The sequence below is a fragment of the Gymnodraco acuticeps genome, unplaced genomic scaffold (assembly GCF_902827175.1).
Source record: "Gymnodraco acuticeps unplaced genomic scaffold, fGymAcu1.1, whole genome shotgun sequence".
Lineage (NCBI taxonomy): Eukaryota > Metazoa > Chordata > Actinopteri > Perciformes > Bathydraconidae > Gymnodraco > Gymnodraco acuticeps.
The window spans coordinates 48,432-63,420 of NW_022992253.1; the positions used below are offsets into that span (position 1 = coordinate 48,432).

General features: G+C 40.0%; 1 protein-coding gene across 1 annotated transcript; it reads left to right on the forward strand.

Moving 5' to 3' along the window:
• Positions 1 to 4,064: 4,064 nt before the first annotated feature.
• On the forward strand, positions 4,065 to 14,877 carry LOC117540285 (B-cell receptor CD22-like). Its single transcript, XM_034206880.1, has 9 exons — positions 4,065 to 4,134; positions 4,678 to 5,022; positions 5,167 to 5,376; positions 5,775 to 6,044; positions 6,397 to 6,666; positions 6,999 to 7,259; positions 7,376 to 7,463; positions 7,562 to 7,616; positions 14,794 to 14,877. The coding sequence occupies exons 1-9, from the start codon at positions 4,065 to 4,067 to the stop codon at positions 14,875 to 14,877; spliced, it is 1,653 nt and encodes a 550-aa protein (XP_034062771.1).
• Positions 14,878 to 14,989: the final 112 nt, after the last annotated feature.

Here is a 14,989-nt window from a genome sequence, read left to right on the forward strand (position 1 = left end):
TCCATATTTTATTCCCTTTTATTCCATTCGATTTCTATGTAAATACTGCAATATTTTACTACATTTTTTATTATTTCCTGTGAGGGAATATTTCTGTCTTTACTTTAGATATTTAACCTTTCTGCCTGTTGACGTTTACAACCAACCTTAAGTCTGTTATCTCCCGTATGGAATGTGATAATGCAGTCATGTGATGTTATTCTCAGCTTTATTATCGGTCACAGAGGGTTTTAGGACTGTGAGAACGCTGGCTTTCTAAGCCCCACAGACAGGTGATTGAGTATTTCCAGATATCGGGGATATCACCAGTGTTCCCAGTGTTTACGCACCATCCCCCAATATGTGGATTAACTCTCTGTAAACTAGTTAAAAGGTCTACCGGAGGGAGGCTGGTCAGATTTGACGTGGCAAACCACCCGTGCAGTCAGAATCTCTGGCTGCTGTAACTTGTGATGTGAATTTCTCCGGCCGATACTTGTATTAAACATCAGTGTTTGACATCAAAGATCCTGCTCGTCCCGTGTCTCCTTCATGAGTCGGTGACTCCCTCTGCATTGCTACACAGAAGTTTCCTCCACATTTCTAATATTTGTTCATGTTATTTTTTATATATGCACCATGAAATCAAGTCAAATTCCTCGTACGTGCAAACCTACCTGGTAATGAACCTGATTCTGATTCTGATGTGGTGACGTGTTACTACTGTATAGGAAGGAAAGGAGCCACAGTGTTCATAATGATCTGAGATGTTTCTGATATGAAGATCCACAGACAGTTTTCAACTGAGAATCCATTTAAATTATTTGCCTTTTGTCAAAACTTGGGGAAAATGCTTTTAGTCATATTTTATATATTTTTTTAGTCCACCCTTCCTTTCCCTACCATCACCCCGACCCTTTATCCCTCAATTATTCATCCCCATATCCATTCATCCTTTCATCCCTCCCTGAACCCTTGATCCCTAAATCCCTTCATCCGTGCTTCCCTTGGACTCTTCATTCCTTAATAGTCAGTTCCTTCACTTTTATTCCTGCACTATACATCTTCTCTTTCTGTCTCCCTTCATCTATTTGTAGTTAGTCTGGTGTTAACTTTCGCCAAGTTCTCCATACACTAATGGCGCATTTCCACCGCAGGCCTCGCTTGACTTAGTACGGTTTTGTTAGGCCTTGTTATGCCTTGTTAGGCCCGGCTCACTTTAATGCTGCGCTTCCATTACAGTTTAGGAACTGGGGTAGTATCTATAGTAACGCAGTGTAGGCGGAGCCGTGACGTCATCTTCAGAAAAACAACACAGCCGTTAGCTGTTAGCACTCAGAGCTCACAGCTCCTCATATCTGTTCAGAAACTAGACAAAAGTTAAACAAGTACAAACCACAGACTGTCTGTGTCATGGTGAATACAGTCGCTGGTTTATTTATGTCTGTATAGGCCGTTGTTGTGAGTGTGGACGGTCGGAGCATATACTGCGTTAGCTTAGCCGATCTCCATTTAGAAAACACGCATTCTAAAAGGTTTTTCGCCTGCCGTCTGTCTGCAGACTTGTCAAAGCATTAATTCATGGTTTTTACTAACCGGTATCAGTATGTTGTTACTTCGGCATCATTTTGAAACGTGTATTACAATTAAATCACGGTCAAATATGTTCATCTTGTTGTAGTTGTAGCCCACTTGCCAGCGACTCTCTCACTAGTTTAGCATACTCAGCCCGGTTGTTGGCCCGCTTGTTGGCCCCTATAAAACCACGATTTTGTCGGGCCAGAAAAAAAGGTGAAAAAGTAGCCCGGGCCGGAAATAGGCCTAGTGGAAACGCAACCAAAATCGGGCACGATACGACACGCTTAAACCGTGCATGGTGGAAATGCACCATAAGAGACCAAGCACTCTCCTGGCTGGCTCTCCATTTAATGTCGGAGATGTAAAAATAAATATTTTGTCCATAAAATGAACACGGCCCTCCTCACCAACATTTCTATCTTTACAGTCTTTACAAGGTCAAAAAAGTGCACTGGAAACGGAGTTCACAGTTTGATGCATAGAGGTCTGGAAATGTTGAAGGTCCTGCCACTCCTTTTCATCTACTAAATATGGGCAGTACACCTTTAACTTGACCACAGGTGTAGTCAAGTTTTAGTCATATGTGTCTCATAGCCAAAATAAGGTGAGAATATAGTATAGAATATACAGAGCCAAATACAGAGCACTTTTATAAGGAGAGTTCACCACTAAACCCACCACTCCTATATCCTGCCTGGATTACAGAAGTTCCTCCAGACCAGCCTTACCCCTTCCTCTTACATTTCCTCAGTGCTCAATGAACAAAAATACCTGTAATAAAAGTTGAAGTGACATATTGTTGAGGAGTGGTCCATGCTGGAGAAAAGTCCATTTGGAAAAGCTTGTGCAACGCCCTGATTATGAGTCGTTATTCAAGTAAAACCCATTTTAAAGAGTTGCTTTCCAATGTGTCAAAGATGTTGGTCGTTGGTGTGAAGTGTAGGTCTACTATACAGTAAATTACCTTTAATGCTAAAAGACTAAAATGGCAATAGGTTTCACTCATTTGATCTTTAAAAACAAAAGATATACTTACATTTGTCCAAACAGTCACTGATGGATGTTAGAATGTGTCTCAGGGTCCTGATTCAGTTTCTGATGTTTCACTGTCCTCTAGTGGGGGATCTTAAGTGAGACACATTCAGGCTTCATCACTCAGAGAGCTCCACTGTCTGCTTTAAAGGGTCAGTTCACCCAAACTACTAAAGTACTGATTTCTTCTCTCACTCGATTATGTGTTACATGTTTAAGTTGAATTAGGGTTAATGTACTGCTTTCCTCTATTGCCTCCAGTAACAAGAAGAACGTTTATGATACATTTTGCTGCATGCTGTGAGGTTGTTTTTCAATTGTTAAAGTGTTTTAATAAATGTAAACACTGGACATATGCTAACAGTTCATTCAACTGATCGACTTAAACATTGAAAGTCATTGAAAATATGTTTTTCTTATCATTAAACACTGTGTGTCCAAATCCTACCTGTCCACTTGATTATGAGTGACATGTTCATGTTGGGTTCCCACTAACAGGCATGTGAGTTTCCTCACCTACAAAGCACTCCACCATCTGGCCCCCCTTATCTCACAAACCTTCTCACTCCTTATCAACCCCCACGGTCCCTCAGATCCACCGCAGCCGGACTCCTATCCATTCCCACATCCACACTCTGCAGCTTTGAGGACAGAGCCTTCTCAGTGGCAGCTCCTAGGCTCTGGAACTCCCTCCCCCAAGATCTCCGTGACTCTGAGTCCCTCACAGTCTTTCAGTCCCGCCTCAAAACACATCTTTTCAACTCTGTCTACCCATAAGCCCCCCCCCCCCCCCTCTCAATCAACTTCCTCTTGACTGCCTTTTTATTTTTTACATACTTTGCCTGTCCTTGTTTGTCTACCCTCCCTCATACTGTAAAGCGTCTTTGAGTTGTGAAAAGCGCTATATAAATAAAATGCATCATCACGCCTCAGAGTTCTGCATTTCTCTGAAACAGAAGCAACCTGACCGCAGAGAGAGCAGAGAAGAAATAAACCAAGAGAAATGAAATGGCGTTTTCCATTTTCTCTTATAATGAATACTGTGCCCTTCATCCTGTTCAGTCAAACTGCCTCGTGGTGTTACAGGTTAATGCCTTCCTGTTCCTTCACTCCTCAGTGCTCATAGAGATGAACTTAATTTGAATGCTCTTTTCTGGTGTCAGTGGAATATCGGCAGCCAAACAAGTTAAAGCCATAGATTATTTTTGTTTAAGAAAAGTTTATTTTTTGACAACAAAACACAACTGTGTAGTGGGTGTTACTGGCATTTGGCTCATCATGCATATTAATAATCTAAAGAGGAAGGAAATCTAGTCTTTTAAAAGCCTGATATCCGTCTTCTGCTTATTGAGGAAAGGCATCTTTGAACACGTCGTTCCTCCTTCACTGTGAGTAGAAACAGTTTATTTATGTAATGATTCTGTAAACCTCCTGTGAACATTATTTAATCTGACATGTTTTATAGTCTCACAGAGATGAGAGGAGCAGCTATGAGTCTAACTGCAGCAGCGAGTGGATTAGTTGTCTTCCTGCTCTCTGTTTCAGGTACTGTACTTCTACACTTACATTCATCACATGAACAGAGGGGATTCTGGGAAATGTGGGACTTGTTAAACCAGGTCTCATGTGGGAATAAGTGTGCAGTCTTCTTCTTTTTCTTATCTGTATATCAGACAGAAGCTGCTCACGCCTCAGTGCTCTGCATTCATTGTTATTGTTCACACTGACCTCAGCAGCAACCTGACCACAGAGCGAACAGAGAGGGAACTGTTCAGAGAGTCTCACACTATTCTAATTAATGTAATCGCTAATCATTCACTGTTCATTTATATGAAGGCATTTTCCAATCTTGTGTCAAACTGAACCCTTTTTGTGTAGACTTCTGTTCTACCTGGTTTGATTAAGAAATAACAAAGTCAAAGAGTATCATTGGTTTTAAAATGCCATAGAAGGAATTCACGTGTTTTCTGCTCTATCCAGTAAAGTTTGTAAAATGTTTATTTTTACATTTTTTGTTGAAAGTACTGTTCAGGCAATTTCTCAACAATGTATAGATTCACTTTGATTGTGGTGTGCTCTGTGTTACAGTGGCTCAGGGTCAGTATGGCATGACTTACTCTTCTACTAAGATCTGTGCAGTGAAAGGATCAACAGTGGAGATTAGATGCAGCTACACATACCCATCTACATCAAATGGTCGTGTTAACACAGTGGAGAAAACATGCTGGTTCACTACATGGAAAGATCTTAAACCTGTAGATCTGACCACAGACTCAGAGTATGCAGGTCGTGTAGAGGATCTCTGTGAAAACAACACCTGCACTCTGAGAATCAAAAACCTGAGAGAGAGCGACTCAGTTGAGTACTGGTTCAGCATCAAAACAAGGCAATATACCCACTTGGGTGTTCCTGGAACCACTCTGTCTGTTACAGGTAACATTTACACTGGGTTTATAACAATAACTGAGTTATAACAAGTAATTTCTTAATTTCAACTTCTTGCAAATAGTGTGAATGTTTTGATTTATATTTATGTATGAACATAATGACAGTTTTGTTAATTATACTTTTATTCAGATCTCCAGGTGCAGGTGAGCAGATCAGGATCGTCTACTCGCCTTCAGTGTCTCAGCAGTTGTCCACCTGGTCATACTTCCTACATCTGGTTCAAGAATGGACAGAAAGTGAAGAAAGAGACATCTTCTTATGCAGACTTCAATTATGAGTCAGCAGACAGTTATTCCTGTGCTTTAAAGGGATATGAGGACTTCCCCTCTCCTTCAGTGTGTGAGTTCACTCAAAGTCTTCCACTGACATAATGACATAAACATACAGTATAAAATATATCATCATTGCACTCATGTATCTATTTACCCACCAGAGGTCGCCAGCAGACATGGCAGTGTCCAAAGACACTGAACCAGGGCTCTAGGTTTTCTGTTCGATTTTAAAATAGATATAATATAATCTTGCTACGAAGGATGCTACTAGAAAGAAGAATACACAAGAATTATGAAGGAAACTTCTTCCATGACATAAAGATGAACTCTTTCCCTCAAAGTGTTTAGATTTATGATAAAGGATGGAATCAAGTGAACCACCCACTCTGTGTTTTATTAAACTATTGCTCATTAAAATATCTTCGTGGAATTAAATGTGAAATGTGTTCATGTTATCTCCTCCAGATGCTCCAAAGCCTCCCTCTGTGTCAGTGAGTCCCTCTGCTGAGATAGAGGAGGGCAGTTCAGTGACTCTGACCTGTAGCAGTGATGCTAACCCAGCAGCTAACTACATCTGGTACAAGAAGAATGGAAATGCAGACCTTTCTTCTGTCAGTGAAGGACCACGTCTTTTCCTCAGCTCCATCCAGTCCTCTGACTCTGGACAGTATTTCTGTAGAGCTGAGAATCTGATGGGGAGTAGAAGATCTGAATCCATCTCTATTGATGTGAAATGTGAGTAAAACCCAGATGATTTAAAAAGCATCATGCAACCAATGACAACTTTGTTCACAGTCTGCTGCTGTAGGTCAATGAGATGGAGAGCAGCTACAGTCGATGATGAACATGAAGTTGTATCTACAATTGGCTCCCAAATCTGCACAAATGTTCTGGGTATTCAAGCCAGCAGTAATACAGAAAATGATATACATATATACACAACATAATGTTTTCTTCAGCTCTAAACCTGTGGAAAAAAACTCCAAATGCCAGATGTTCCCACAGAGAGAACTCTTTCTCATTTCTATACACAATTCAACATAGTGTGTTTTTACCCGTTTTTGTTAATTTATTGTATTTCCTCCAGACTCTCCAAAGCTCCCTTCTGTGTCAGTGAGTCCCTCTGCTGAGATAGAGGAGGGCAGTTCAGTGACTCTGACCTGTAGCAGTGATGCTAACCCAGCAGCTAACTACACCTGGTACAAGAAGAATGGAAATCGGAAACTTCCTCCTCTCACTACAGAACCAAAGCTTTTCTTCAGCTCCTTCCAGGTTTCTGACTCTGGACAGTATTACTGCAGAGCTGAGAATCTGATGGGGAGTAGAAGATCTGAATCCATCTCTATTGATGTGAAATGTGAGTAAAACCCAGGAGATTTAAAAAGCATCATGCACCCAATGACAACTTTGTTCACAGTCTGCTGCTGTAGGTCAATGAGATGGAGAGCAGCTACAGTCGATGATGAAAATTAAGTTCTACAATTGGCTCCCAAATCTGCACGTATGTTCAGGGTATTCAAGCCAGCAGTAATACAGAAAACGAAATATATATACAACATAATTGTTGTCTTTAGCTCTATACCTGTCAAAAAACACTTTGAAAGTCAGATGCTCACACAGATAACCATTTTTCATTTCAATTCAACATGATTTTTACTTATTTCTGTTGATTTATTGTATTTCTTTCAGACTCTCCAAAGCCTCCCTCTGTGTCAGTGAGTCCCTCTGCTGAGATAGAGGAGGGCAGTTCAGTGACTCTGACCTGTAGCAGTGATGCTAACCCAGCAGCTAACTACACCTGGTACAAGGAGGACGAAGACTCTCCAAAAGCTTCAGGACAGATCTTCACCATCACTGACTTCAGAGCTGAACACAGTGGGAGTTATTCCTGTGGAGCCCAGAACAAGTTAGGACGTAGTAACTCCACCTTAACTCTGATTGTTGTGGCAGGTAAGTTCTCTACATTCACCAGACCTGATTCACTTTGTAATAATAATAATAATAATATGACAATGTGAGTTATCAATCTATAGTTAGAAGTATCACATATGTATTCATGTTTCTAGGGAGTTCAACAATGACAGTGAATATCATCGGGACGACTCTGGGGGTCTTGATTCTGATTATTGCGCTTCTCCTGAGTCTGTGGACGAGGTACAACAATATAAATTCATCAGTTTAAACATCCTTCTTTCGTGTTTTAGTTTACTGTTATGAAATAAAATCTGTGTTTGTTGTTGTCCTTAATCCAGGAAGAAGAAAGCTCTGCGCTCCACCACTGAAGCACCTGAACCTGAAGAGACAGAGGTGAGAGAGAGCGGACCTATTGACAACACTTTCCCTTCGTCAAAGCTATACTGTGGCTCATAAATGCAATGTGAAGAGAACTTGTGTTTAAAGCAACCCGGTAACATGTGACGATTTACCATGCTGGGAGACGTGAAGATGTCACGATTCTGTCCCTTCAAACGTGACAGTTACACGGTATAGTTAACCAGTGGAGAAATACCCGGAAATGCCAATCAAATGCTACCCCGACGGCAGGTTGTTATTGTCAATATTAATATAATAATGATTTATTTTTTAATAGTCACATTCGATTATGTCAATGTTCTTGTTGCCCCAGCTGGTCGACGCCTCTTTGAGCAGAAACAAAGGCTACATTAATGTATTAAATCGATGTTAATCCATGGGTGTGGATGTGGAATTAACGAACGTGACGTTGTGCGATTGCGTTGCCAGGCAACAGCTCATGTTAATTTACAAACTCTTCAACTACAACCATTTTTATATTTAAAAACATGTTAGAAGGCCTCACGAAATACTTTAATGTAAATTTAAATTTAAATGTGAAGAAATGTGGGTATAACAAAAATACATCCGTCATAAACGAAACCGGAAACAGACGTAGGCAAGATCCTCAGCTCGATGATTGGTTGTTGTAGCCGCAATGCACGCTGGGATTTGGTGTTTATAAATTTATGAATTTAAAATAAAAGAATACTTTATTCCGAGTGTGCTTGCTTTTCTCTTTGAAAGTCATCACATAACGGCATTGTACTACACGGTTCAGCTGCATTAAATATTACATATCTGACTTCTAGACAAACATGAAGAGCTGCCGCCAAAACTGAAAACGTGACGTGGATCATAAATATATCAGCAATTAAACAACATCTTACATTTATTTTCACACAATACGTCTCCTTGCAGTATCAACACTAATTCTGCTGACTTTTATATTTGATCCAATTGGTAGATCGGCTGTATTTACACCATAAAGGTGCACAGCTGATATAAAGGGACACCTAGTGGTTAAAGCATGTTATTGAATTGTATTATTTTATTATTAGATATTAATAGGATCCCTATAAAGTGTATTCATTACTCGTTATTCTCTACTAATAGTTCATTAAAGACTGTATATAATGACTATTTTGCATCACTTTCAATATTTCAATATTTTCTAAGGTTTATTGCCATATCATATACACAACTACGGTGTAGTTATGCAATGAATTAAAAACTTGGGTCACAGGTTCCTCAACAGTGCATTTCAACACATCTATCAATATGTGTGTATACCAGAGGTGGGAGTAAGTCCTACATGTGCAAGTCATGAGCAAGTCTCAAGTCTTGACCTACAAGTATCAAGCAAGTCCCAAGTCACTGTGGTGAGAGTCAAGCAAGTCAAGTCATTGCTCAGGTCAAGCAAGTCAAGTAATACGAAATTCTGATGAATAAGCCCAGTTTCCACATTTAAATCAGTTAAAAGACAGTGGTTATGAAAATGGATTCAACCCACACTATGATCTTCATTACATACACAGTTAATCATTTGAAATCTAATTTAGACCGATGACAATCATATTAGATTCATATTAACCCTAGAACTGCAGACAATATAGCTAGGACTCAAAAAGTCTGTTCAAAAAGGCAGAATTCCAGGTAAGAAAATCATATATGGCTTTTGCCATTACACATATTTAATGTAAATGTATGTTAACACTAGAACCGCCAACAGCGTCAGCACCTACATAGATATCATTTTCAAATCATTTAATTTGTTCCTCTTCATAATTTCCTTCTAAACTAAGTAGGACGATTTAAAAATCACTTAATTGGGTTAATTTTGAAATTGCATCATAACAGATCAAAAAGTTCAGATTCATTTTACAATAAATCAAAGAATGATGCACTTCTACAAACAAAAATAACATAATTAAAACATTTAAACAAACTACTAAAAGTAGATGAACTACATTCAAAAGTTTACAGTAACTTCTGATAATAACACAGGGGAAACAAACGAGGCATCTCTTTCCCTCTCTCTCTCTCTCTCTCTCTCTCCTGACAGCCCGTCAGTATCAGGGTTAGTCAAAATGAATCCCTTGGCGGTTCTAGTGTTCATCTACCATTTTGTCTTCTCTTTGCAATGCTTAATAGATTTGAAACCAAGTCTAACGTAGCTTAAACTTAACGTTAGCGTTCTAGCTAACACAACACATGCACGTAACTTTCTCTGTGGGGTTTTGTGTAGTGACGAATGAAGTTGGATGTTGTGGTGGTCGTGTCACTGATCTTTATGCTGCAGACCCTGCATACCGCTGTTCTCTTCTTATTAGCGTCCTCGACAAAATAATCCTTGAATCCAAACTTCACTATTTGTGGAGTAAAGCTAGCCGCTGCCATGTTAACTGACACTCCTGCCTACTAGTGGGTTGCCAGGTTTGCGCGCATGGCGCTATAATCACCCAATCACGCAAATATTTAATTTTAAACAGTCAAGTCCTTTCAAGTCATCTGTCTCAAGCTTAAGTCAAGTCTCAAGTCATGAATACCGATTCAAAGTAAAGTCAAGTCTTTTATCAATGTAAGTCAAGCAAGTCTCAAATCAAAAAATATGCGACTCGAGTCCCCACCTCTGGTGTATACCTCCACCATTTAACTGTCATATTCTGCACATTTCTTATACTATCTACATACATCTTATAAGAGTATAATACATAATATCAGTTAAAACTAGAGAATGCAATTCCTGAAGAAATTGCTAGTGGGAATGCTTTATGCTGAAAAGCTGACACTAAACTGCTATGCTGAAATATAATGTGTAAGAAGAAAGTGAAGAATTTAGATTGAAATGATACATGAACACTGGGGGCTTGAATGTGTGATGAGAGAAGAAAATAAAGTAAAAAGGCTTGGAAAATTAGCAGAATATTTGAACTGCAAACTTCTGAACTAACTTGATGGCGAATGATCTGTCGCCATGGCAACGGCATTTGATGACACCCCATACTAAGCTTAGATGCGTTGATGGCTGCATCGTTACCAAACCTGTGAAGTTTTGGTCCGTTTGGAGTATTTTCACTGAAGTTATGAGAAAACCGTGTTTCAAGGCGAGCATTGTGTTGCCATGGCAACTGCATTTGAAGAAATCTCAAAACTGTCCCGTAGATGTCTTCACGGCTGGACTGTTAGTGTGAAGTTTGAGCACTTTCTGAACATTTTCATAGGAGTTATAGCGACATCATGTTTTATGGTGAGGGATGCGTTTCCATGGAAACGGCATATGGTGAGATCTCAGATTTGGCGTAGAGCTGTTGAGGCATGGACCGGTGATATACAAGTGAAGATTGGGGGACGATTGGACTGTGTCGATTGGACTTACAGCCACATCATGTTTCATGGCGAGTGGTCTGTCGCCATGGCAACGGCATTTGATGACACCCCATAATACGCTTAGATGCTTTGATGGCTGCATCGTTACCAAACCTGTGAAGTTTTGGGCTGTTTGGAGCAGTTTCACTGAAGTTATGAGAAAACCGTGTTTTATTACATTACTCTCTCTCTTCTCTTGATCGCCCTCTCTCTCTTTTCTCTCTCTTCTCTCTCTCTTCGGCATATGATGATGACACCCCATAATTGACGTAGAGCTGTTGAGGGCAGGACCATTAACCTGTATCTGGAGTCTGCTGCTCTGAGCATGTCAGCTGGAGTGATGACATCATCGTGTTCCATGACACAGGTGTTTATAGTTGAGCTAACGAGGTGTCCAGAGATCAGAGGTTTCCATTGTTCTGAATGAGAGATAAACCTCTTACATGTGAACGTTTTGTGGAAGAACCGTAACAGATATCTGTGAAATTTCAAAACGTGAAGCATGTCAAGGAAGTTGAGTATCTGAAGTGTAATTTTTGTGTACGTTGGGGTTAATAATGTGGCCTTTTGGCAGTTTAACTAAAGGTGTGCGGCTGCTACCGTGAGGAAATATCTGCCTGAAATTACAATGGGCTTTAATGGAGGCATGTTGAATGTTTTTGTCACTTCATGCCCTCAAGAGGCATTTTGTTTAATTATTTTTTGCTTAATTATTTGTCATTTTTCAAGCTACGAGATGTTTTCCTACGTTTGTCATGAAAAATTATGTCTCAGGAATGTAGGGTTTGGGAATTATGGCAGTTTAATAAAAATATATGAAAGCAAATTTCAAGATTTTTTTTGGGAATGCTGTTAACAGTATTCCCACTAAATAAGTGCTTCAACATAGTTAACATTGCAGGAAAGCAATATATTAGACGTTAAGTACTTTGTCAGGTTTAATATTTATCTGTAGATACAAATAATGTCACTGTGTGTGCTGTGTGCTCTGCATGTGTGACCATTCAAGAGGGTTTCATCCCATATTCTTCTTCTATACCCCCAAAGCTTTTTTCTTATTCAAAAGAAGACCTTAACCTAAAGTATTCTTCAATGTTTAAATTAAGCCTTATTAGTTTGTCTGTTTTGCACATCCTCCTATTAATATCTTCTTTTATCTTAAAAACAAAGACCGTTATGGTGTAAATACAGCCTATCTACCAATTGGACCAAATATAAAAGTCAGCAGAATTAGTGTTGATACTGCAAGGAGACGTATTGTGTGAAAAGAAATGTAAGATGTTGTTTAATTGCTGATATATTTATGATCCACGTCACATTTTCAGTTTTGGCGGCAGTTCTCCTGTTTGTCTAGAAGTCTTCTCCTCAGGGCTCTATAAATAAAGAACTACGGCAGATATGTAATATTGAATGCAGCCGAACCGTGTAGTACAGGGGTGGCCAACCAGTTAGAGGTTAAGAGCCACATTTTTTCTATGTTACTGCAAAGAGCCACATCAAACACACAGGCACTGATACCGCTTGTTTCCGTTTTTTTGTTTTCTGGAGACAAGATTTCAACCACGTCACTGATGCATTTTTGTGGCATTGGGATATATATTTTTTAAATCCTCTGGAGCAGAGAGAGGAGCTGTGGATTATTGTTATTGATTAATGCATCAGTGTTTCTTAGGGTCAAAAACACTAAATTCACAACTTAAAATGAAAGCGTTTAGTTTATTTAATAAAAGAGCACATGTTCAATGTGAAAAGTGACAGTAGTTATAGATTATTTGCAATTTGGTGCTATATATATTAAAAAAAAAAAATTATATATATTTTTTAAACACCTTGAATTTCAGGGGGGGGGCGCGGGGCTCCGTTGGCGGGGCGCGGGGCTCCGTTGGCGGGGCGCAGCGCCCCTCCAAAACAATGGTAGGGGAAACACTGGATAGTGTTTAATCAACGATAGGTTTCCCCCCCTCAAAGGTGATTGGTTCACTGCATCGCAGGTATTATTGTGATTGGCTCTTGGGCCACATCAAAATTAGACTTGCTGTCATCCTCTCATACTGACACCTGACACCACACATACACACGTAGGGAGAGCCGGGACGAAAGTAAAGGAGCGATTTTATCCGAGCCCAAACAACTTTGACCGGCCAAATTACGTTAATACTTAACAGACCTACTAAATATCAGGTTTAACTGTCAGGAGTAGCTAGTGTTGTCACGATACCAACATTTTGGTTTCGATACCAAGTCAAGAATTGCGATTCCGATTATTTTTCGATACTTTTCTTAAAAAACAGTCTTAAATGTAATTATTGTGCTTTATTTCACACCAGAACCATAACCATAACACAAACTTTTAAACAATGAGAACAATAAATTAAATAAATTACAAGATTTCCTATTAAATACAATTAATACATTTCTTACAGACAGGCCTCGTGGTGTCCGTAGGCTTGCCCTCACTGTCAGAGATATAGCTCAAATACTTCCAAATTTCGCTTCTGGCGTCTTTTTTGTCAACAAGCCGAGGCGCAGCGGCAGTTGCACTCCCACTTGCAGCCATGCTTCTCGCTTTCTCACATGCTCTGGCAGCTAGCGCGTGCACGAGAGAGGGGAGGGACTTAGAGCGTGCTTGAGAGGGGCGGGACTGCAGGCACGGCTGCAGTGCAGGGAGTGGAAGCAGAGCGCTGAACACACACGGCTCTTATTAAAACGGCGCTTTCTCACCGGAGTACTTTCCCCCGTCATTCTTAAAGTACCGATACTAATGAAACGGAGGAATCGTAACGTTTTTAACGACAGGGTATCGCGGTATACCTTTCAAGTATCGGTACACCGTGCAACACTAGTCAGGAGTCAGTGTCTCTCCCCCAAACTCACACATATACAATTCGATATGAACTGAAGAGCCGCATGAAACTAGGCAAAGAGCCGCATGCGGCTCGAGAGCCGCGGGTTGGCCACCCCTGGTGTAGTACAATGCCGTTATGTGATGACTTTCAAAGAGAAAAGCAAGCACACTCGGAATAAAGAATTATTTTATTTTTTAAAACTGTTTTCTGATTTCACATCACATAAACACCAAATCCCAGCGTGCATTGCGGCTAAACCATCCAATCATCGAGCTGAGGATCTTGCCTACATCTGTTTCCGGTTTCGTTTATGACAGATGTATTTTGTTATACACACATTCCTTCACATTTTAATTTACATTAAAGTATTTCGTGAGGCCTTCTAACATGTTTTTAAATATAACTACGGTTGTAGTTGAAGAGTTTGTAAATTAACATGAACCGAAGCTGTTGCCTGGCAACGCAATCGCACAACGTCACGTCCGTTAATTCCACATCCACACGCATGGATTAACATCGATATAATACATTAATGTAGCCTTTGTTTCTGCTCAAAGAGGTGTCGACCAGCTGGGGCAACAAGAAAATCGGCGTAATCGAGTGTGACTATTACAAAATAAATCATTATTATATTAATATAGAAAATAACAACCGACCGTCGGGGTAGCATTTGCTTGGCATTTCCGGGTATATCTCCACTGGTTAACATGGGTTAACAATCCCGTGTAACTGTCACGTTTGAAGGGACAGAATCGTGACATCTTCACGTCTCCCAGCATGGTAAATCGTCACATGTTCACGTCTTGCCGTGATACCGGGTTGCTTTAAAGACAACTTCCTGAGTTGAAACCAGCAACAAATTTAGCCAAGAAATAATTGGTATCAACTTTAAAATATGAAAAATGTTTTATAAAATCTTAAAGTATATGCGGGTTTCATGAATGAGGGTCAAATGTTGTCTTCTCTCTCTTCATCAGTTGGACTCTGATCCTGAGTATCAGAACGACTCACACACTGCAGCACAGACAGAAGACACAGAGGAGCAGGAAGACATGGTGTGAAGTCCAGTCAGGTTAGAGCCTCCTGCATCAGATCAAACAGGCCCACTCCACATGTAGAGTCACAGTTCCAGCTGTAACGTCACACAAAGTCTCTGTGATTTTCTTCAGACGC

What these genes read in the sequence shown, in the direction of transcription:
- LOC117540285 (XM_034206880.1), top strand. Translation starts at nt 4,065, where the DNA reads ATGAGAGGAGCAGCTATGAGTCTAACTGCAGCAGCGAGTGGATTAGTT. An exon ending in AACCACTCTGTCTGTTACAG is followed by an intron (nt 5,023 to 5,166) that starts GTAACATTTACA and finishes ACTTTTATTCAG; the next exon opens with ATCTCCAGGTGCAGGTGAGC. An exon ending in CTGAACCTGAAGAGACAGAG is followed by an intron (nt 7,617 to 14,793) that starts GTGAGAGAGAGC and finishes TCTCTTCATCAG; the next exon opens with TTGGACTCTGATCCTGAGTA.